General features: G+C 37.1%; 1 protein-coding gene across 7 annotated transcripts in view; it reads right to left on the reverse strand.

Moving 5' to 3' along the window:
* Positions 1 to 24801, reverse strand: part of SCAI (suppressor of cancer cell invasion) — a 164539-nt gene that overhangs the window by 14945 nt on the left and 124793 nt on the right. For 4 of the 7 annotated variants that reach the window (XM_072777899.1, XM_072777896.1, XM_072777898.1 and 1 more), the window contains 4 exons: positions 23262 to 23343; positions 10662 to 10734; positions 6814 to 6987; positions 6527 to 6627 (listed from right to left, as the gene is read on the reverse strand). In XM_072777899.1, the coding sequence (XP_072634000.1) occupies positions 6527 to 6627; positions 6814 to 6987; positions 10662 to 10734; positions 23262 to 23343 (430 nt within the window). Of the gene's footprint in view, positions 1 to 6526; positions 6628 to 6813; positions 6988 to 9780; positions 9925 to 10661; positions 10735 to 23261; positions 23344 to 24801 lie in introns of those variants that run through there. The other 3 variants (XR_012008287.1, XR_012008286.1, XR_012008285.1) reach the window with 3 other exon arrangements.

A 24801-nucleotide genomic window follows, 5' to 3' on the forward strand; every position in this document is an offset into this window, starting at 1 on the left:
TACAGTTGACCTTTGAACAATGCAGGGGAGAGGGGTTTGGAGTGCCAGCCCCAGCATAGTTGAACGTCTACATATTGGGCGCCTGGCTGACTTAGTGGAGCATGTGACTCTTTTTTTTTTTTTTTTAATTTTTATTTATTTATGATAGTCACACAGAGAGAGAGAGAGAGAGGCAGAGACACAGGCAGAGGGAGAAGCAGGCTCCATGCACAGGGAGCCCGATGTGGGATTCGATCCCGGGTCTCCAGGATCGCGCCCTGGGCCAAAGGCAGGCGCTAAACCGCTGCGCCACCCAGGGATCCCAGCATGTGACTCTTGATCTTGGGACTGTAAGTCTGAGCCCCACGTTGAGTGTAGAGATTATTTAAAAATAAAATCTTAAAAAAATAAAAAGAATCCATATGTAACTTTGGACTCCCCAAAATTAACTAAGAGCCTACTGTTGACTGGAAAACCTTACTGATAACATAGAGAGCTGATTAACACATTTTATATGTATATGTATATGTATATGTATTATGTACTATATTCTTATATAAAAAAAAGCAAAAGTTGTTCATTTGGAAAGATCACTAAGATTAATAAACTTTTAGCTAGACTGAAAAAGAAAAAAACAAGACAGGAAATATTACCCATATAAGGCATAAAATATTACTAGAGATCCTATATGGATTTAAAGGATAATGGAATATTATAAACAATATTATAAATTAAATAAATGAACTTGTAAGACACAATCAAAATTGACTAAGAAAAACAGAAAACAGGGGATCCCTGGGTGGCTCAGCGGTTTAGCGCCTGCCTTTGGCCCGGGGCACGATCCTGGAGTCCCGGGATCGAGTCCCCCATGGAGCCTGCTTCTCCCTCCTCCTGTGTCTCTGCCTCTCTCTCTCTCTCTCTAAGTCTATCATAAATAAATAAATAAATAAATAAATAAATAAATAAATAAATAAATAAATAAATAAATAAATCTAAAAAAAGAAAAACATGAAAAGCCTCTGAAACAAGAAAACATGAAAAGCCTCTGAAATTGAATTTATAATTTAAAACCTTCCATAAAGGAAAACTGCAGGTCTAGATGGCTTCACTGGTGAATACTATCAACCTTTCAAGGAAGAAATAATACCAAACCTAAAGAAACTTTAAGAAATAGAAAAGAATGAAACATATCCAACTCTATTTATGAAGTCAGTAATACCCTGATAACAAAACCACACAGAGACATTGCAAAAATAGAAAACTAAGTCCTGTACTCATTCATAACAAAAGATGCAAAGATCCATAAGGAAATACTAGCAAATTGAACCCAGAAATGCAAAAGGATAATAAGCGACCACAAAATACGATTAACCGAGATATTTAAGGTTGAACTTAAGTGTTAGAAAAATCAACCAATGCTATTCACCATGTTAACAGAATATGTATTTGATCAATTAATGAAGAAAAAGTAATCAACACTCTTCTATACCTATTCCTGATCAAAAAACATCTCAGCAGATTAGGAATGGAAGGGAGCTCAATCAACCTGAAACAGGGATCTATGAAAAACTAACAATCAACATCTAATCTATGATAAAGCACTAAGTAATTTTCCCTGAAAATCCGGAACAAGGCAAGGATATCTACTCTTACTACTTCTATTCAATGTTTTACCAGAAGACCTAACTTTGAAATAAAGCACAAAAGCCAAAAACAAACAAACAAAACTCTACCAAAATAAAAGGCATACAGATGGGAAAGAAAGAAGTAAAACTATTTTTGTTTGAAAATGACAGGATAATATATCTACAAAATATTAAGGAATGTATAAAAAAGCAAATAGAACTAATATTTCAATTTCCTTGCAAGACTGCAAGGAAACAAGGTCAATTTAAAAAACACCAATATAAAAAAAATAAAAATAAAAAACACCAGTATTTCTGTGTATTAGCAACACATGATTGGAAAATGAAATAAAAAATACAATTCTAGTTATAATGCGTTTCTGAACTTGAAATACTGTGGAATAAATTTATTAAGATACATATAAAACATATATGATGAGAGCCACAAAACATTACTGAGAGAAACTGAAGACCTAAATAAATGCGTAAATACACATCATAGTCATTGATTGGAAGACTCAATATTATTATAATTATCCACAGATTGGTTACATAGATTAGATGCAATCTCAATCAAAATGTGAAGCTGATGCTACATTTTACATAATTATGCAAAGGGTCTAGAATAACCCAAACACTTAAATTTTAGTAGGACTCATACTACAGTATTTTAAGACTTATTGTAAAATTGGAATAATCAATGTATTGGAGAAAAATGCCACTGGACACTGGAACAGAATTTAGAGTCCAGAAATATCTCTATACGTATATGATTGACAGATTTTCAAAAACATTACAAAAGTAATTCAATGAGAAAAGGATAATCATTTCAGTAATACTAATTTCATACCCATATGAAAGAAAAAACTATTGACCCTTATCTTACACTATAAACAAAAATAACTCAAAATGTATCATAGACCTGAATGTACAAAAGCTAAAGCTATAAAACTTCTAGAAGAAAACTTGAAAAGAATTTTTGTGACTTTGGAATAGGTGAACATTTCTTGGATAAAACACAAACCACAAGAGAAAAAAACTGGTTAGCTGAAACTTCATCAAAAATAATTTTTTAAGAAAGATTTTATTTATTTATTCACAAGAGAAATAGAGAGAGGTAGATAGGCAAAGGGAGAAGCAAGAAGCAGGCTCTGTGCAGGAAGCCTGACGTGGGATTCGATCCTGAGACTCTGGGATTATGCCCTGAGCCAAAGGCAGAGGTTCAACTGCTGAGTCACCCAGGCATCCCAAAACATCATCAAAAATACAAAAGCTACTGTTCAAGAAAAAGGCAAGCCATAGAATCCAATAAAATATAGCTGATAAGCACATGAAAAGATGTCCACATTATTCACTGAAATACATATTGTACTACAATGAGATACCACTGTAAGTTCACAAAAACGAGGTACCTGGGTAGCTCAGTCAGTTGGGCATCTGCTTTCAGGTTGGCTTGGGTCGGGTCATGATCCCAGAGTCCTGGGACTGAGCCCCACGTTGGGTTCCCTGCTCAGTGGGGAGTCTGCTTCTCCCTCTATCCCTCCCCCTTCTCATGCGTGCTCTCTGAAATACATAAAATCTTTTTTTTAAAGATATTTATTTATTTACTTTTTTTTTTTTTTTTTAAGATTTTATTTATTTACTCATGAGAGACAGAGAGAGAGAGGCAGACACACAGGCAGAGGGAGAAACAGGCTCCATGCAGGGAGCCCAGGATCATGCCCTGGACTGAAGGCGGCGCTAAACCGCTAAGCCACCAGGGCTGCTCTATTTATTTATTTATTTGTTTGTTTGTTTGTTTATTCATGAGAGACACAGAGAGAAAGCCAGAGACACAGGCAGAGGGAGAAGCAGGCTCCATACAGGGAGCCTGACGTGGGACTTGATCCTGGATCTCCAGGATCACACCCTGGGCTGAAGGCGGCACTAAACTGCTGAGCCACCTAGGCTGCCCTGAAATACATAAAATCTTTAAAAAATAATTCACAAAAATGGTTGAAATTTAAGACTGACAACGTCAAATGTTGGCAAGGATATAGAGAAACTTCTTTTTTTTTTTTTAAAGAAATGAGCTTTTATTTTTTTTAATTTTTATTTATTTATGATAGTCACACAGAGAGAGAGAGAGAGGCAGAGACACAGGCAGAGGGAGAAGCAGGCTCCATGCACCGGGAGCCCGACGTGGGATTCGATCCCGGGTCTCCAGGATCACGCCCTGGGCCAAAGGCAGGCGCCAAACCGCTGCACCACCCAGGGATCCCTAGAGAAACTTTTATACACTGTTGCTGGAAACATAAAATGGTCCAAATACTCTGAGAAAAAGTCTGGAAGCTTCAAATAAAACTAAACACATACCTACCCTATGACCAAGAAAATACAAAACATATGTCTGAGCAGACTTGTACAAGAATGTTCACAGCCACTTTATTTATAGTAGTCAAAAAGTTAAAACTGTCCAGGTGTTCATCAAAAGGAGAAAGCCTAAATAAACTCTGGTATATTCAGACAATGGACTACTATTTAGTAATAAAGAGGAATGAGCTACTTCATAAATAGGCGAAATCAAGCTATAGTGAAGAAAATAAAAAAAGCATCGCCTCTGGGGTAATGGGCACTGGACTAACTGGGAAAGGGTGTAGAGAGAATTTTCTGGAATGATGTTATGTTGTAAAACTTGATTGCTTTGAGTTCACATGTGAATGTATTTGTCAAAACTCACCTAATGGCACATGTTAGTTTTGTGCACTTCACTGTATATGAACTTTACATTAAAAAAAAAGAAGTGTGGGTGATCCCTGGGTGGCTCAGCGGTTTGGTGCCTGCCTTTGGCCCAGGGCACGATCCTGGAGTCCCAGAATTGAGTCCCGCATCGGGCTCCCGGCATGGAGCCTGCTTCTCCCTCCTCCTGTGTCTCTGCCTCTCTCTCTCTCTATGTCTATCATAAATAAATAAATCTTAAAAAAAATAAAAAATAATAAAATAATAAAAAAATAAAAAAAGAAGTGTATATGCACATTATTTATATGCATGATGAAGTTTGAGGGGTAAAGTCTATTGATGCCCATCATTTATTTCAAAATGCATCACAAAAATGAGATAAACTGATGAATGGAAAGAGGAAATGGATATGGACAAATATACCAAAGCAAATAAATCAAAATGTTAGCTGCAGAATCTAGCTTGAGTATATATGGATATTCACTATTCAATTTTTTAATATTTAAAATTGCCATAACAAAATGGAAAAAATATTGTATTTTTAAACTAAAAGTTGCAAGAGACTTATAAATGTGCAGGCATGGGGTGCCTGGGTAGCTCATTTGGTTAAGCAACTGACTCTTGGTTTCAGCTCAGGTCATGACCTCTGGGTCATGCTCAGGGCAGCATCTGCTGGAGATTCTTTCCCTTTCCCTTTCCTTCTGCTCCCCCTGCCCTCAAATAAATAAATGAAATCTTTAAAAAAAATGTTCAGGCATATTTGAAAAAGAACCAAATGTTACTTACAGAAATGAAAAATATAATGTCTAAAATTTTTAAGACCTCAGTAAACAGTGTTATGTGGTTATATGAATTCACAGAAAAAACAAACCACTTAAGAGCAGAATAGACAAAAGATTTGAACATACTCTTCACAAACAGGAGCATACAATAAGACATGAAAAGTTGTTCAATCTAAAAGCAATCTCAGAAATAAAAATCAAAACCACAATGGACATCACTGTATACACATTAGAGTCACACAATATAAAGTAAGACTGCAACAAGTGCTGGTGAGGATTAGAGCAAGAGTAACTCTTACACACCACTAGTGAGTGTAAATTAATACACTTTGTAAAACCTAGGAAAGTTGAAGATGCTTTGATAATCTGACCTCACATTCCATTTTTACATATATTCCCCATAAAAAATTTTATACATGTGTACCACGTAACTGATAGAAGATATCACAGTTGTATTGTTTATAATAATAAAAAACTGAAAATCTAAATCTCCATTATCAGTAGAATGGACAAGGAATTTTTGATAAATAGTCAAACAATGGAAACTTTTTTTTTTTAAAGATTTTATTTATTTGAGAGAGAAAGAGAGCAGGAGCAGGGAGAGGGGCAGAGGAAGAAGTAGGCTCCCCACTGAGCAGGGAGCCTGATGCTGGGCTCCATCCCAGGACCCTGAGATCGTGACCTGAGCCAAAGGTAGATGCTTAACTGCCTGAGCCACCCAGGCACCCTAAACAATGGAATCCTAGAGTGCAGTGAAAACAAATGGATAAAAGCTACAGTTGTCATCAACTTGGCTCAATCTCAGGAATATAATTGTAGGTGGAAAAAAAAAGCAGGCCATAGAAGAATACATATAATATAGATCCATCAACATGTTGCGTAAGAATACAAATACATGTGGCAAAGCTATAAAGAAAATGAACGATAATTATAAAATTCATAATTTTAATTTCATTTGAAAGACAGGATCTGTGAAGGCCTAAAAGGTAATGAAAATGTTCTACTTCTTTTTTTTTTTTTTTTTTTTTAAGATTTTATTTATTCATGAGAGACACACACATAGAGAGAGAGGCAGAGACACAGGCAGACGGAGAAGCAGGCTCCATGCAGGGAACCTGACATGGGACTCGATCCTGGATCCCCAGGATCAGGCCCTGGGCTGAAGGCAGCGCTAAACCACTGAGCCACCAGGGCTGCCCAAAAATATTCTACTTCTTAAATTGGGTGTTAAGTATTCAGATATGCCTTGTATGGGTCATCTTTATACATTACATAATCATTTGTAAACACTGTATTGGATCTACTCAAATTTTATTTAATACGGTATATTTAATAAAGTATAATACATGACTCCTAAATACCTATAATGGTAAAATTGGTCTTTTTTTTTTTTTTAATTGGTCTTTAATATTCTTTGCCTACCCGAAAAATCTTGTGCATCCTCATGGTGGCTGAACAAAAGATAAATCTTGTAAGAAGCAAGCGAAGAAACTCATCTCCAAAAAACTGGAGAAATGCTTGATCTGTAAAGAGGAGAAAGATGACAGTAAAAAGATGCTTAACAGAAAAACACATTTCAAAAGGGAAGAAAGTTCAGGAGAACCTTCTCAAGTTTCCTGCCTTCAACAAATACCTTTAAAAATTCAAACAATTTCAACAATATAAAACCATCATCTTATGTTAAGTGTGCAGTTAGATTAGTAGGGTACCTATTGAACGTGAATGGGTCAGTAGCTGGGCAATATCACGGTTGATTTTTCGAAGATATTCTTGACACTTTTCCCAAAGACCTCTGCGCATGCTTGACAATCCAGAGACAAATAGGAAGGCCATTAGAGGATTGTTCAAAAAGAGAGTGAAGAGGCTACCTCGTTGAGATTGATCTGTAATAACAAACATGTTATATATATAGACAACAGTTTTGCAAAAGATAAGAGATGCATTTGAGGAATATTTTTTAAAAATAAAAATGAATAAAATTAAAGCTATATCATTAAACCATAAGCCAATAAAGTAGATTCTGCATGGAACTACAAAAAACATCCCAGGTACAATGCTTTCTTGAACAAACTTAAGACAGAGCTTAGTAAACTTTTTGCTGATCTCACCTACTCCCATAATTTCAGTTATCACTTATATGCCTACTGAGTCCCAGTTCTCTTATCTGCAGCCTAGACTGAGGTATAGAACTGCACTGTCTTACTGCAGCTACTGGACACTTAAATGTAACTGATCCAGGGGCACCTCAGTGGCTCAGTCAGTTAAGTGTCTACCTTTAGCTTAGGTCATGATCCCAGGGTCCTGGGATGGAGCCCCGCATCAGGGCTGCCTGCTCAATGGGAAGCCTGCTTCTCTCTCTCCCTCTTCCTGCTGCTCCCCCTGCTTGTGCTCTCTCTGTGTGTCAAATAATAAAATCTTGGGGATCTTTGAGTGGCTCAGCGGTTTAGCACCTGCCTTCGGCCTGGGGCGTGGTCCTGGAGTCCCAGGATCGAGTCTTGCATCAGACTCCTGCATGGAGCCTGCTTCTCCCTCTGCCTGTGTTTCTGCCTCTCTCTCTCTGTCTCTTATGAATAAATAAATAAAATCTGTAAAAAAAAATTAAAAATAAATAAATAAAATTAAATCTTAAAGAAAAAAGTGATTGGTCCAAACTGAGGTGCACTGTGAAATATAAAATACATGTGGGATTTCAAAGCCTCAGGACAAAAAGATATATTAACTTCATCTGTTAAACTTTTTTGTAAAAAAGATTTTATTTATTTATTCATGAGAGACACACACACACAGAGGCACATAGGCAGAGGGAGAAGCAGACTCCCTGTTTGGAGCCTGATGTGCAACTCAATCCCAGGACCCTGGGATCATGACCTGAGCCGAAGACAGATTCTCAACCACTGAGCCACCCAAGTGCCTCACCTGTTAAACTTTTTTAATATGACAACTAGAAAATTTAAAATGACCTGTGACTTATATTACCTTTCTATTGAACAGAATTGCTCTAGACTACAATATTCAATCTAAGTTTCAAAGGTACCTCAAACCCATCATGTCAGAAATTGAAAGCAAATTCTTCCCCCTTTTGTTCTCTACAAATGTGCTTATCCAGTACCAACATTTCTACCAGCATCTTAGCCAGAAATCTGGAAGTCCACCCCTGCCTCCTTCCTCTCCCTTATTCCTTCATATCCAATCCATCACCAAATCCTGTTGGCTCTCTGGGCTTACTATCTTTTGAAGCCACCACAGGTGACCTAGCTCTGGTCACTGCTGCCATCTCCCTATTTCCATCAGTGCTCTTCTTCAAGTCATTCTCCACAAGGATAATGAATGCTCTTCTGTTCACAATCTTTTGATGGCACCCCACTATCCTCCATTGAACTCTCTTCACAAATCCTAAAAGGTTTTTCATGATTCAGTCACACAATCCCACACCCTATCCTTTCACTAGCAGGAAATACTTTAACTTCTCTAAATATTTCATAAACTGGGGCACTTGGCTGGCCCAGTGGGTAAAGCATGTGACTCTTAATCTTGGGGTTGTGAGTCTGAGCCCCATTCTGGATAAAGATTACTTAAAAAGAAAATCATAAAAAAATGTTCCATATACTCTCTCATCACAGAGCTCTTATATCTGGGCTCACATGCTATTACTCTGCTAGAACATGCTTGTTAACCATGTCCCAGCTCCATATAATTCTATATATCCTTCAACTTTATTTTGACATCTTTTTATCCATTTTCTTCACCCGCAAGGGCTGCTTAGGAGGTCCTCTTATGGGCTGCTTGTGCTTCCTCCTATGAAACACTAATAGCACCCACAAGAAATGCCTCCTAGGTTGTCTATCTCTTCAGCTAGACATGTGGCTCTGTGAGGAACATGCTGTATTTGTTCAGTGTTATCTCCAGTGCCCAGCACAGTATCTGATAAGTAAATGCTGTATAAATGTTTGTTGTATAGATGATGTAACTTGTGGTTCAAGGGAGAACTGGAGACTTTAGATACCAGAGGTGCAGGAACCTAATTAGGCCTCCCTCAAATACTTGGATATCTGCTAGTTTTGTGCCCACATGGGCCACATTTAAGGGATTAGAGGTCTAAGATTTCTAGCAAAGAGATATGATACTGGACTAAAAAACATTAAGGACATATATTACAATAACCAGCATTAATAATAATGACCATTTAAAAAAATGATAGCACATACTGAATACTTACTATACACCCAGAATTATTCAACGAGGAGGTACTATTATTTTCTCCATTGGATAGGAAAGAAACTGAGGCACAGAATGGCTACGTAATTTCCCAAGGTCACACAGCTAGTCAGTGCTTGAGTCAGGATTCTAACTCAATCAGTTTGCCTCCAGGGTCTGTGTTTTTAACCCTCTATGCAATAAAGCCTTTTGGAACAAATTATGTTGGTATGAACCCATTAGATCATGCAATTTTAAATAAAGCTGCATCTTGACAAGACAAATTGACAGCAGAAAGTACTCTTCAGTCTTTGGCAGGGGTTAATTTCTCCAGAAATGACAGAAAACAGGTTAATAAAGTCCTCAAAGCAGGAGAATTTTACCGTTGTTTGAAGGTAAGTTCTATCCCTTAGTAATTTGACTTTTGGATACATGAACTTAATATTTCTACATATTTTTCCCTGTTAAGTAGCAAAACTTACCTTAAAACAACGGTGAAAAGTCTCCAGCTTCTCTCAGGCTTTCAAATGCTGACCATCACTTCCTGTGTCAAACTATGTCAGCAGACAGGACTTCTGGCTGGGAAGTAGCAGTAAAATGCCATCTCCCACAGAGAGACACCAGCACTATTCACAGTCAGGGAGATAGTGAAACAGTGACAAGTACTGCTAAGACAGTGTTAAGGTTTGTTTAGTTTTTACCTAGCTTAATGACTGGGAGTTAGAGTTCGATTTTACATGTTGCTTATCAATGACATATTATTAAAGGCAGAGTCTTTCATTTCTCAGCCATCTGAGAAACAGCCGGAACACTGACACACTGTCTCCCTGGCACACTGGAGAGAGGTTCTTTTATTTAAAAACTACAACAAGGTAAAAATATGAATAAAAGAAACCCTTTAAGTTGTGCCAGTAAGGTTATCCTAACACTTAGGCATAGGCTGAGAAGTTTTCTAGAACAGAGTCTTAAAAGATGCCTAAAATATGTAGCCAGAGATACAGGAAATCATGCTATATGAATGACAACAAGCACACCAAAACCAAAACAAAAACAAAACACCTGCAAAACAAATTTTAAAATTCACAAATCATGAGTTCCCCAACTGTAAGAGACCAAAAAATACCTTTTTCCTCAGGGATGATTTATCATTTCTTTTAGAATTATCTCAAGACCTAATGGTAGCACATTAAAGAAATCTAGTTGTTGCAAGACTTCTCGGTTTATTTCAGATTGACACCTGCCACATTAAACACTATAAATCCACATGTGATCATTATAGGTGGGGAGACAAAGATCAGTATTATTTAAAATGTAAACAGTGTTTATTTGCAACCTGTGGATATAACAGGTAATGACAACATACCTTGTAAAGCTTTTGGATATGCTGTAGGAGAAAGCAAGCAGACTAGTGGCTGTCCAAATAAGTTTGTGAAATTCTGTAACATATAAGAATTTAAAACTTTCATTAGATTTGATCAAAGATAGTAATTTTCCAAAGCATGTCATTAGTGTATATAGGGCCTTTTACTCATAAGCAGATGCAGAAATATCAGTAACAGGTGAAGAGACTGCCATCCATGTATAATTACCATGCATAATAGACTTTCTTAACATGGTGAAGTTCATGAAAAGTAAACTATTGATTTTAAAATAAAGGCATATATATAGTCGCAATGTTACAGGGAGAGGTCATCTGGCTGTCTGCCAAGAGGCCATCTCATTGGGCAATATACACTAATATTTACTTGGATTTTCCAAGGTCTAGAATCTGGCTCTCAGCCCCACAGGCTCTAAGTCCTGACTTATTGGGGAGTAATCAGAGAAGATTGCAACCATTTCTCACTGTGAATCAAATTAACTGCTCACACAGAATGATGTATAAAACCAGAATGTCAATATGTTAATTTATAGTGAGAATTAAATCTGACACTCAAACTGGAACACTCTGTCTGATTAAGGATTTCCTTTCTCTAAAGGATGTAAAGACACAATATGTTCTTATAGAGAAATCTATTCTAAAGATATCATTACACTAATTTATTAAAATTTGAACCAACCTCAATAAAAATGGCCACAGATATTTTTTTCCTGCAACTGAAAAAAATAATTCTAAAGTTCATATGGAAAAAGTAGATTAGCCAGGAAAACTCTGAAAAAGAAGAACAAAGAGAGGGAACTAGATTCACGAGACACTGAAACATACTTTAAAGCCTCAGTAACTAAAAATATGTGGCACTGGCATTAAGAATAGGCAGAAGACCAATGGAAGAGAACAGAGAGTCCAAAATTAAACCCCAAAACACATAGGACTTAAATGTTAATAATAAAGATGATAGTTCAAATTAGGAAGCAGGAAAATTTGGAGTGAGTGGCTGACTTAGTTGGAAATGCATGCAACTCTTGATCTCAGGGTCTTGAGTTCAAGTCACACATTAGGTGTAGAGATTACTTAAAATAAATGAATAGAATTTTTTAAAAAGTAGGAAAAATTTTTTCCATTGGGAAAAAACTAGATAGCTATCTAGAAAAAAGTTGGCTCCATACTTTGCACCACACACTTGATAATTCCAAATATATCAAAGATTTAAATGTAAAAAAAATTTAAACTATAAAAGTGCTGAAAGAAAATAAGGGTTCTTTGTTTTATTACTTAGAAGATCTTCCTAACTATTATGATTAAAATTAATAAACCCAGGGGTGCCTGGCTGGCTCAGCTGGAAGAGCAAGCAACACTTGATCTTGGGGTCATAAATTCAAGCCCAATGTTTGGGTATAGAGATTGCTAAAAATAAATAAATAAATTTTAAAAAAGAAGATTAATAAGCCCAGTTACAATATCAAAGTCTTGTGCATTGTAAAATACAGCATAAACTAAACCAAAAGTGAAATGAACTGGGGAAAATATCTGCAAGGCACACTACAAAGATTAATATCCTTATTATAGAAAGAGCTTCTCCTAATCCATAAGAAAAAGACTACTCATCCAATAGAAAAATGGGCAGAAGATAACAGGAATTCACAGAAAAGGGAATACAACTGGCTCAAATACATCAAAAGAAGATCAACCTTATTGATAATAAGAGAAATAAAATCAAAGCTACACTACAATATCACTTTTTAACCTGCCAGTTTAGCAAAATTTCCATAAGTTTGGGAATATACATTATTGACAAGAATATGGAGAAACAAATACTCACATGTAGATGATAGGAGTATAAATAGGAACAAATTCTTTAGAAGATAATTTGGCAGTATTTATTAAATGCAAATGCATATTCCATTAACACAGGAATTCTACAACTAAAAATTTATGCTACCAATATATTCTCAAACCTGTGAATAACATTAAGCCCTAAGTTACTCCTTGCGGCACTGTCAGTAAAGACTAGAAACAAGCAAATGACCAGCAACAAGGGATTGGTAAAATGGTAAAATAAATTCTGGCACAACCATACAATGGGATACTATGCAGCTAATAAAAAAAAAAGAACCAAGAAGTTCTTTATGAAAGGATATGGAAAGATCTCCAACTTTTATTTTGAGAGAGAGAGAGCGCGCGCGAAAGTAACAAGGGGCTCAGTCTCATGACCCTGAGATCATGACTTGAGGCAAAATCAACAGCTGGCCGCTTAACTGACTGAGCCACCCAGGCACCCCTCCAATATTTCTCATTAAGTAAAAACAAAGTGAGCTACAGAACAGTTGTGTATATAGCATGTTATTACCATTTATATAGCTAAGAAGATTAAAACTATGTATTTATTTTGGCTTATATATACATTTAAAAAAATTTCTAGAAGGATAAACAAGAAACAGTCAACAGTGATTACCCATAAAGAGAGAATAACTGAGTGAATTGAGACTAGGAGGGATAAAGAGATATCATATAAGCCTTTTTCAAAGTTTTGATTTTTTGACTTTGTGAATATAATATTAATATTAAAAAATCAAATAAAGTAAATTAGCAATTTCTTGCAATCAAAGCAAAGAGAGGAAGTTGAATGATATTAAGAAGCATTCTTTAGATAAGGCAGCTTGAGCCATTTATCTACACTGCAAATATGGCTTTCTGGATCTTTGGCCATGATGCTCTTGCTTTTGGATAACGTTAAAATGCAGATGGCTATTATTTATGTCCCAGGGTCTCCTTTTTCTTTGCTTCCCTTGTTGACCAACCTTTCTCTTCTTCTTCTTTTTTTTTAAAGTGCGAGTTAGCCTAACAAGCCTGACTGCAATATTTTTGAAAGGCCTGCTTACAAGGTTGGGCTGTAGGCTGGCTTCTAGGGACTTAGATTTGGGGAGGGTTCCCACCATTAGCAGAACTGGTAAGAGTAGCTCACTTGACCTGGACTGTGTAAACAAGATGGTTTATGCTGGGCACTTGCTTTCCTTCTTGGAGAATGGCATGTCAGTATGTGCTCAGCATGGAGCCTGTTTGAGTTTCTCTCTCCCTCTCCCTCTGACCCTCTCCCCATAACTCTCTCTCTCTAAAATAAATACATAAATTAAAAACAAAGAATGTGTACTTGCGGCACCTGGGTGGCTTACTTAGTTGGTTAAGCATCCAGCTCTTTTTTGTTTATTAAGATTTTATTTATTTATTCATGAGACACACATACACACACACAGATAGAGAGAGAGAGAGAGAGAGAGAGAGGCAGAGACACAGACAGAGGGAGAAGCAGGCTCCATGCAGGGAGCCTCACGTGGGACTCGATCCCAGGTCTCCAGGATCAGGCCCTGGACTGAGGTGGTGTTAAACTGCTGAGCCACCTGGGCTGCCCAGCATCCAACTCTTGATTTTGGCTCAGGTCATGATCTCAGGGTTCTAGGATCAAGCCCTGAGTAGGGTTCTGCAAATACTCAGTGGGGAGTCTGCTTGAGGATTCTTTCCTTCTCTCCTCCCCACTTGCTCTCAAATAAATAAATGAATGAATGAATGAATGAATGAATGAATAAATAAATAAATAAATAAATTTACTTGAGAGAGAGAAAGCATAAGCAGAAGGGGAGCTGCATAGGGAGAGGGAGAAGCAGGCTCCCCACTGAGTAGGGAGCCTCATGTGGGGCTTGATCCCAGGACCCCAGGATCATGCCCTGAGTCAAAGGCAGACACACAACAAACTGAGCCATCTAGGCATCCATAAATAAATTAAAAATGAAGAAGAATGGGTACTAAATTTTATTAGATTTTACAAAATGACCCCTGAGTTAAGCATGTGATTTTTCTTATTTATCCTATTGGCATAGTATACAATATTGATTGATTTTTCACAAAATTCATGTACAATTCAGATAAATTTTGTTAGATTATCCTATTAATCTATTTGCTAGTCTATCTGCTAGTATTTTATTTTTTTCCAATCTATAATTGATAAACTAATCTGGGGTAGGGTTTTCTTTCGTGTGTTATTTGTGTCTTGAAACAGTCATTATCATAATAATTTCTATCATTTACTGAGTGCTAATGCTACTTTTCAGGGATTATCCTAGGCTTCACAGATCCTAACTTATAATTTTTTAAAAAAGATTTTACTTATTTATTCATGAGAGACGCAGAGAGAGAGAGGCACAGACACATGCAGAGGGAGAAGCAGGCTCTATTCAGGGAACCTGACATGGGACTCCATCCCTGGTCTCCAGGACCACACCCTGGGCTGAAGGTGGCACTAAACCGCTGAGCCATCCAGGCTGCCCCCCTAACTTGTAATGTTAACAATACCATAAAATCTATTTTACAGAGAAAGAAAAAGAGGCACAGGAAAGACCAAGAACATGCTTAAGACTATATAAGGATCTTGTGACCTAACTGATCTATTGAATGGATAGTTCTCATCATCATTGCCTTGGACTTGTGTATTTTATTCTAAAAGTTTAAAAGTATTTACTGGTAAACCCCAAAGGGCTAGCCTTTCTTGTGGGGAGTGGGAAGAGATAATTCTGATCATTTCCCTCTATTTCGTACCCTATGATTGGGTTTTTCTGATTTCCTTCTTATAGCCATTAGATATTTTCTCCCAGAAAGTTATCTATTTAACTGATACTTTAAAACACCTTTACAACTTTAAAACAGTACACATTATTCTTTTTAAGGATCTCTTTTCTTCAACAAGTACTGCTTGAATATACTGACTGCTGTTCTAGGTGCTAGGAATATAGCAGTAAACAAAACAGATTTAAAAAGAGAAACACAAAACCTGTTTTTCTGGAGCCGGCATTTAGATGGGGTGGAGGTGGCAGGTAGAGACCCACAGTAAACAAAAAAGTTATGTAATATCATGGAAGGTGACCAGTGCTATATATGGAAAGACGGCACAGAGTATGATTAGTAGCACAGATTTTATAATCAGACTGTTTAAATCCCAACTCAGCCACCTACTAGTTAGTTGTGTGTATGACCTTGGGCAAATTACTTAACCTTTCTAACCCTTGGTTTTCTTATTAGTAAAATGGGAATAATAAAAGTAACACATTGGGTTGCTGAGAATTAAATGTGTTAGTATTTCTAAAGTGCTTAAAATAGTGTATGACACTACATAAAAGCTAAATGTCACGATAATCAAGAAAAAATAAAGAGAGGGGGAGAAAGAACGCAGGGGAGGCATATGATTTTAAATAGGGCAATTAGGGAAGACCCTATTGAGAAGCTTCAACTTTTCAAACACCTGAAGAACAATGTGGGTGTCTTTGGAAGAGGATTCAAGACAGGGGGAAGAGACACAAAGATCCTAAGCAGCAGACTGCCATGTGTGTTAGAGGAACAGCAAGGTCAATGTGGTTGAAGAGAACTGAGTGATATGGTGTCTGGCAAGAGAAAAGATCAGAGATGCTTCTGAGAGTAGGAAGAGGTATGTGAAGGCAGATAATATGAAGTCTTCACTTTGACTAAGAGGAGCCTCTGGAGATTCTGAGTAAAGAAGTGACATGATCTGATTTACAGGAATACTATAGGGGATCAAGGGCAGAAGGCAGGAAGCTGCTACAGTAATTCAGGGGAGAGACAGTGGTGGCATCGGCCGGGGTGAGGGCAGTGGAGGTAGTAAAATTCTGGATATATCAGTCACAGCCAAGAGGACAGCCTGACATGGATGTGGGTGTGAGGGAAAGAGGAGGCAAGTAATGAAACCAAGGATCTGGGCTAGGAGCAACTATAAAAGTGCATAGTCATTAACTGCTCTGGGGAAAGCTAGAGGAGTAAGAGGTCCAAGAGATTGTGTCTTGGGCATGTGAAATTTGAGATCTCTCTTAAAATTACCAATCAGAGAGATGGAGTAGGTAGGTTATATTCAAGTCTGCAGTAACAGAGAAAGGTCTGGGCTGGAGACAGGTTTGGAAATGGTCAACATAGTGATTGTAATTAAAGTCATGAAACTGAATAAGGGCATCAAGGGAGTGAGTTGTGGCTGGAAAAGACAGAAGCCAGGGCCACTCCCATGACAGGAAGTCACAGAGACATGGAAACAGCGTGGAAGAAACAGAGGAAATAAGCTGACTCCAAACCTCTTTTGCTCTTTTGAGGCAATCAAACAAGCTGAATTTAGGTTTTAAAGATTTTATGCAGAGAAGAGGACACAAGTGAGAGCTCAGAGTCTGCTTCAGATGGGAGTCTGATAGGAAACCAGTGCTGATAAATTAGAGTCCCAAAGGGCTACACCTTCGTGTAAGGATGAACCAAAACTTTTCACCTTCCTTCCCCCATGACCACTTCTCAAGAGGCCTGCAAGGAAAATGTTCTCAGTATAATGAACAGAGCAGAGACAAACAGGTGCCTATATACCTGAGGATTGTAATTATCACCTACCCCCCTTGCATTTTTTTTTTTTTTAAGATTTTATTTATTTGTTCATGAGAGACACAGAGAGGCAGAGACATAGGCAGGGGAGAAGCAGGCTCCCTATAGGGAGCATGATGTGGGACTCAATCTTGGAGTTCTGGGATCACACCCTGAGCCAAAGGCAGATGCTGAATCAATGAGCCACCCAGGTGCCCCCATTCTTGCATGCTTGCAGCCCAAATTCATACTGTGTAAGTAACCCTAAAAACATGGTAATGTCTCTAGGTGTCTAGCCAGAACAGATACATAATTTCTCTGAATGAAAGTATCTTCATTCTAGGGCTCAGTGAATTTCCTACAAATAGTTTCGAGGATGAAGAGAAGAAATTTGTCAAAGGTCATCAGGCATCCAAGAATACAAAAATACGGGCAGCTCTGGTGGCTCAGCAGTTTAGCGCCTCCTTCAGCCGAGGGCATGATCCTGGAGACCGGGGATCAAGTCCCACATCAGGCTCCCTGCATGGAGCCTGCTTCTTCCTCTGCCTGTGTCTCTGCCTCTCTCTCTGTGTCTCTCATGAATAAATAATAAAGTCTTAAAAAAAAAAAAAATACAAAAATACCAAAGGGGAGGAAAAATTACCAAAGGGTGTCTTTCAGCAGCAAAAGTAGATTTTAGGTATAAGAATTATCAGATAGATAATAAATAATAAAATGAGTATCCTTATTAAGTTGAGAGAAAAAAAGAACAAACAAAAGAAAAGAGGAAATTATAAAAAGGGTAATGGGTTATTTTAAAAAGAACCAAACAGAACTTCTAGAAATAAAACCCAATCAATATAAAACTTAACAGATGGGTTTAAAAGCAAATTAATCATAGTTAAAGAAAGAATTTGTGAACTGAACGATCAGAACAAATTATCCAAATCTCAACCAAATACACAAAAAAGTAAGAAAATGTAGAAGAGAAGTCAAGAGATATGCAAGACACAGTGAGAATGCTGTGCTAATAAATACACACATATAGGGATGCCTGGGTGGCTCAGTGGTTGAGCACCTGCCTTCAGCCCAGGGCATGATCCTGGAGTTCCAGGATCGAGTCCCACGTCAGGCTCCCTGCATGGAGCCTGCTTCTCTCTGCCTATGTCTCTGCATCTCTTTCTTTCTGTGTCTCTCATGAATAAATAAATAAAATCTTAAAAATATATATATACACATATAATTAGTTCCAGAAGGGAATGAGAGAGAAGCCGGGTACAGCCAATATTTGTAGAGATAATGGTTGAGAACTTCCCAGCAATTATGAAAAAAATCCAATGTACCAATTAAAAAAAATCCAACAAATCACAATAGGTTAAATATAAAGAAACAAAATGTAGATATATCACAGTGTAAGTACAGAACACCAAAAATAAAAGAGAGAGAGAGAGAGAGAGAGTCTTTCAAAGAAGAAAAAAAGAAAAGGAATGAGTGCAGATGACTGGTAGAAGAGCTCTAAGATGCTCTGCTTAGGAAGGAAGGTGAATGGACTGTGGCAATCTGCAGCCATCAATCAAATACTTTAGGATGGGGCTGTTTACACAAAAATCACTGCTGTGACAAATGCATTAAGTCAAGTTCAGTGGCAGAGATCCAGCTCTATCACAAATATTTAAATACTCAAAGGATTTTCTTCTTCCAAAGAAAAGAAAGCAGAACTAAAAGATATGTTGCCCAAAATGGTTGAGGGATTTATTTTACCCCCACTAGTACTACATAACTACAGATAAAGCCCCTTCAACTTGCCCATTCCCTAACGACAATTTGAGAGCCAAAGTGTGGGCCATAGAGTGTTACACAGATCTTGGTATTTCAATCATTCATTCTCCTCTGAAATGAGGCTCAGACTAGCATGCAAAACCCCTCTTTTGCTTAGCATGGAGAGAGCATGGGCATTGCAATAAGAAAGGCGGCTAGAATCAATTAGGCAAAATACTTAACCTCCATAGGCAAAGTTTCCTCATCTACAAAATAAAGATAATAGTGCATATCTTCATTTAATCATCGAACATATATTACTAAGAATATTTTAAGCATAAGGCAATGAAGACATAAAGATACATGTATATACAAACATAAACACACATACCAACTTTAGGAAAAACAAAGCATGGTGTTGATTGTCAGATCCTTACATTCCAAGCAGAATAGTTGAGTCTGTTCTGGTGATTATGACCAGACTGTGAAGAAAGACCTGAAGATATTGACATCAGAGATTACCCAGCTAAGTGTTCCAGCTAAATCATCACATGAGCGTCTCAGTGTAACAAGCCCTATCCACAACCTCAGAGATTCCGATCATTGTGCTAGCTTCCATTCTTAAATCTGAGCAGACAAGCAAACATTATGATACCCTGAGTTAAGTCTCTCATGTGAAATATATAGACAAAACCAAAGAGAAACAAATCAACATAGAAAAAAAAGATACCATACGGGGAGGATTTTCAAAGGTAAGAGAAGAGATTTCAACCAAGATAAAAACTAAGATGATTGTGTCTGTGTATGCACATATATCTTTTTTTTAAATTTTTTTTAATTTTTATTTATTTATGATAGTCACACACACACAGAGAGAGAGGCAGAGACACAGGCAGAGGGAGAAGCAGGCTCCATGCACCGGGAGCCCGACGTGGGATTCGATCCCGGGTCTCCAGGATCGGGCCCTGGGCCAAAGGCAGGCACTAAACCGCTGCGCCACCCAGGGATCCCACATAGATCTTATATATATACACACACACACAGACATACACATATCTTATGAAAGAAACCTCCAGAAAGTAAATGAGAAATCTCACAGGTTAGAAGATAAAGGCAAAGTAATTTCCTCAAGAGCAAAAAGGAGAAGGAAAATAAAGGGCCAGAAAATCAGAGGAGTCCAATATAGGAGTGACAGGAAGTCTCTGGGATAGAATAGAGGAGATGTGGAGAGGAAGTCAGTGAACAACTCAAGAAGACAGGTGGAGTTTCCATGTTGCAAGGACTGATGAAGTACACACCAAACAGCACAAAAAAAGTAAACCCACACTGGGGAATCTTGTTTAAGAAACTGAAAAACACTAGGGCTCAAAGTGATGATTCTATATGTTTCCTGAATTTCCAGACACTGAAAACAGGTCACATAAAAGAATCCAAGATGAGAATGCTTTTCTTCTTCTTAGGAAATACTGGAGGCTAGAAAGTAATACAACAAACCTTTCCTAATTCTGAGAGGAAATAATTTCTAACCTCTACCAAAACCATCATTCAACCATGGGTGTAAATTAAAGAACAACTAAAGGAGTGCAAGACCTCAACTATTTTACCTACTGTTCACCCTTTCTAGGAAGCTGCTCATGGAGATGCTGCACCAAAATGAGAGAGTAAATGAAATGAGAGTCCAAGACGAAGACATGGGATTTGAGAAACAGAAAAGATGAAGACTTCCCAGGATAATAATGAAATGAGGTTCTGGGATGAGGGATCTGCAGAGGGCACCAGTTCAGAGGTATTGGATGGTGGGGGGCGGGATCCGGCACGAAGACAAAATTAAGAGACAGATGCATCCGAACAACCTAAAAGAGGATGTAGGTAGCTGGTGAGCAGATTGGGGCTGAATGAGTGTGACATTCAGACAAATACAAGGAACAATGTTACATAATTATTTGTTCCAGGAAAAGCAGGAAGTTGCACAGGAAAGAAAAAGTTTATATGGCTTGGTTGTTAAATGCATTTTCTACTTCTCATAATATAAGGACTAAGTATTCAGTGAATCAAAATCATGATAGAAGTTGAGGTAGAAGGTATAACTGTGAGCTGGGGATAGGAAGAGGAAAGAGCTGAATTTGTCTTCCAGATTGGGATGTCAGGACATAATGCCAAAAACTGGCAAATTAAGAAATATCAACACGAGCATGTTATTTAGACAAATGATGGTTAAATACCAAATCATCAGCTACGAAAGATATAACTGGTGGCCCCTGGGAGAAGGCAAATGGGGACAGGGCAGGAGAGCAGGAACTGCCATTTTTGGTAACACATGGGGTAACTTGCTGACTCAGGGGTCCCCACCTTGACACAGACTAGAATTGCACCAACACCACAGGACCCACCAAGTCAACCGACGCAGAATCACAGGAGTTGGGGTCCAGGACAGATGGTTTTGAGAAGGACTTGAATGTTTTTGATACACAGAAAGAGTTGAGTACTACAGCTTTAAACTATATGCATGAGTTATTCCCATAAAAATAAAGAAACAATATTTAAATAAAGAAATATACATGAAATGTTGGTATCTATATGAAGAAATATTAGCAAACATGTTCAGGAAACATTTATAGTAGAGTTGGCACTCAAGAAATAATACATCAGTCACAGAGTTCTTTTTCATTAGAAATGTGCAAAATGGTAATTTAAGACTTTTCACATATGCTTTGTTGGAAAAGTAAATATCAGACACCTTCACTATGTTAACACAGAGAAATGCATACTAGATTTAGAGGCACTGAATACTACTAATTTTTAAAAAGACCAAATTGGTCTGTGCCATGCTCTGATTTGCAGATAAGTATGTTCTGGACAATTTAATTTTTGAAAGGAGTGATATGGCATGGGCCATCAAAAGCAAACAAATGAAACTTTCTATTAGTGCACTGTTATCCTGGGTGTCAGAATATTGAAATTTTCAATTAAATCACGATATATTGTTAGGTAAATACATTTCCAGTTATGCACAATGGTGTTTTTAAAAAATCAGGGTGCAGTACTCATTCTCTATCCAAACAGCACTTTAGAAATAGCAGGCACATACAATGAATGATATTCCTGAGATTATAAAAAGTGATATCAAATATTATCCAATCAAATGGAGAGAAATTAATAGACTGCTAAAATACTCTAAATGCATGCTAGATCATATTCAGTAATACACTTGACCTGGCACATCAACATACTCTGTTACATTAAACTGTAGCAAATGATTCATTTTCATTGATATCAAGGCACAGAATGCTTCTTTTGAATTTTGTGAAGATACAAAATATTGGACTCTTCTGATTGTATAGGTTTAAGTAAGTTAGCAAATAAAGCTTTCCTTTCCTTCAGCAACTTCCCACCCCCTCAAAAAGATTAAAAGCAACAACACAGACATGATTTAAGAAAGTATATAGTAATTTTCCTAAAATCAAAAGTTGTAATGTCAAACCTGACAAAAGTGGGTAGCAGGATATATGCTGAAAAATTTAAAATAGGATGGATGCTCTTGAAATTCAGACACTAACTCTAAAAAGTGAAACTAAACATAAGAATTAGATGGAAAACATATGCTTGGGGTCATCTCTTGGTTAGCAGACATTTATTTCCGTTGTTCTCCTGAAATAAATCTAGTATTTGCTTCTCCATTTAATTACATGAACACCCACAACAGAAATAGTTTTAATTGGCAGATCTGTGTTCATGGCATATTTTTGAACATATCATTAACTAATGAAATATTGTAACCACATATAAAGATTCTGTTTTCATTTTCCTGTAAATTAGTTTGAATTCTAATATCCAATTTTAAAGTGTTTCACTATGGGTAGTTTTTACATAGTCATTAAAAAACACTGCTTCTATAGCAAAATATAAAACAAAGGCTTTTACTTTAAAACCCTGTTACTTATTTCAGCAATCAGGGCCATCTTTTCTTACTTACTGTCACAAAATTAAAAAAAAAAAATCTAAAACCATTTATGTTGATATGCAGATTGTAACAGTGTAAGATGGGATAGAGAATTCATTCAAACTCCAGCCGTTCAGGTGTAAAAGAGGAAAGGGTTGAAAACTAGAAAATAAAATTTGCCTATATACTCCTACCTCTATAAAAGAAAATTACTCTGGGTTATATAACAAAAATAAACCTCCCACCAGAGATCTTGGAAATCTTGAATTTTTTTTTTTTCTGCAGAAGAATTTATAATTTTCCACTGAGTGTCCATTCATTCGTTTTCTTCTTGTCTCTATTCATAGCACCAGATCCTGACTAGCATGCACAACCTCAAAAGAAAAGAAACACTAAATACAAACTGAGTAAAATTTTTAAAAGATAAAGCAAAATAAAAAGGCTTGTGTTAAGACTGCTTACCTCGAGGTGGTGCCATAATGTCTAACACGCACAATGGTGCTTGGAGAACTTACCTTGTATGCAACGCTGTTGGATGAATCCACAATAATAAACAGGGGCTTCCTTGTGAAAGGGTAGAGGTCTCCGGGATGAAGGCTGGGGAAACAATAATGGTAATGATGATTAACTGTGCAACTACTGGCCAAGTCTTAGAAATCTTACTCCTCAGTATGGTCTGCCCAGATCTCATCATCATAGCACTGAGCAGAAAACAAAGATGAACTCAACCAAAGACAAAATATGTCTATCTTGACTGGGATAGATAAGTTAGCAGTTTTAGCTAGGGAAATATTCAGAGCAAATTATTATTCAGGAATATTCAAGATGAAGAGAAGTCTACAGATTTAAAGATGGACCAAACATACAATAGAAAAACATCATAAGTCAGCACATAGGTGCGTCTTTAGAATCTAAAAACTCTAAGAAAATGTTCTGAGAATACGATAAGAGAACACAACCAGATTTGTACTGCAGTCAATCTTTTAAAATCTTGATCTATTTTAAAGATTTTTATTTATTTTTTAAAAAGATTTTATTTATTCATGAGACACACAGAGAAAGAGGCAGAGACATAGGCAGAGGGAGAAGCAGGCTCCCTGTAGGGAGCTCGATACAGGATTCAATCCTAGGACCCCGGGATCACACCCTGAGCCAAAGGCAGACGCTCAACCACTGAGCCACCCAGGTGTCCCAAAGATTTTAATATGTCAAGCTACAACTTAATATTGCAGATACTAAGTAGGGGATCCCCTTTTACTATTTATTATGCTTCCTCTGTACATTTGCATCAGAATCTGCTGGGGTGCTTATTAAACATATAGATTCCCTGGCCCAAGAAAGACCCACTGGACCCAAAGTCCAGTAACATACATTTGAGAGTCACTGCTTAAAAAGGTCACAGTTTTAGTGGGCATCGTCTCTTTCCCATGGTTTACTGGACAACGTATGTATAAAAATATTAATGTAAATGTAAATATATAAAATGATGTGTCAATAAGCAACATCATCAAACCTCAGTATCTTTCAGATATAATTTTCTTGAATATAAATCATTTACGACCAAGGTCAATGACAGCACCAATATATGGCTTGGAGAACTGTTAGTTATTATACACATAATTTGAAATATCTCCCTCTCTGCCTTTCTTTCCTCATTCTTTAATATGAACAGTTAACATTTTTATATAAAGTGCTATCAGAAATGTAGTTTCAAATAAGTCCAGTCCCCTTTATAACCAGATGGTGATCCCTCAGCTAGAGAGATTGCAGAGCCAATAATGGTCCAAGCAGTGAATGTGTTGTATTTAGGAAAAGAGCAAACTTACACAGATGAAATTTACTTGAAATCATACAATTAAGTTCACTTATACTGTATCAAACCAAAAGAACCTTCTATTTAAAAGCTTGTATTGATGTTAACATGTATCACGTCCTGACATATTATTTATGTATATATGTACAGTCTTTCAACTTGTAATTCTGCTCACTGACATATCCCCAATGATTGAATAGTGCCTGACATATAATACTCAGTGAAAATTTAAAAAATAAACA

Source organism: Canis lupus, chromosome 16 (genome assembly GCF_048164855.1).
Source record: "Canis lupus baileyi chromosome 16, mCanLup2.hap1, whole genome shotgun sequence".
Lineage (NCBI taxonomy): Eukaryota > Metazoa > Chordata > Mammalia > Carnivora > Canidae > Canis > Canis lupus.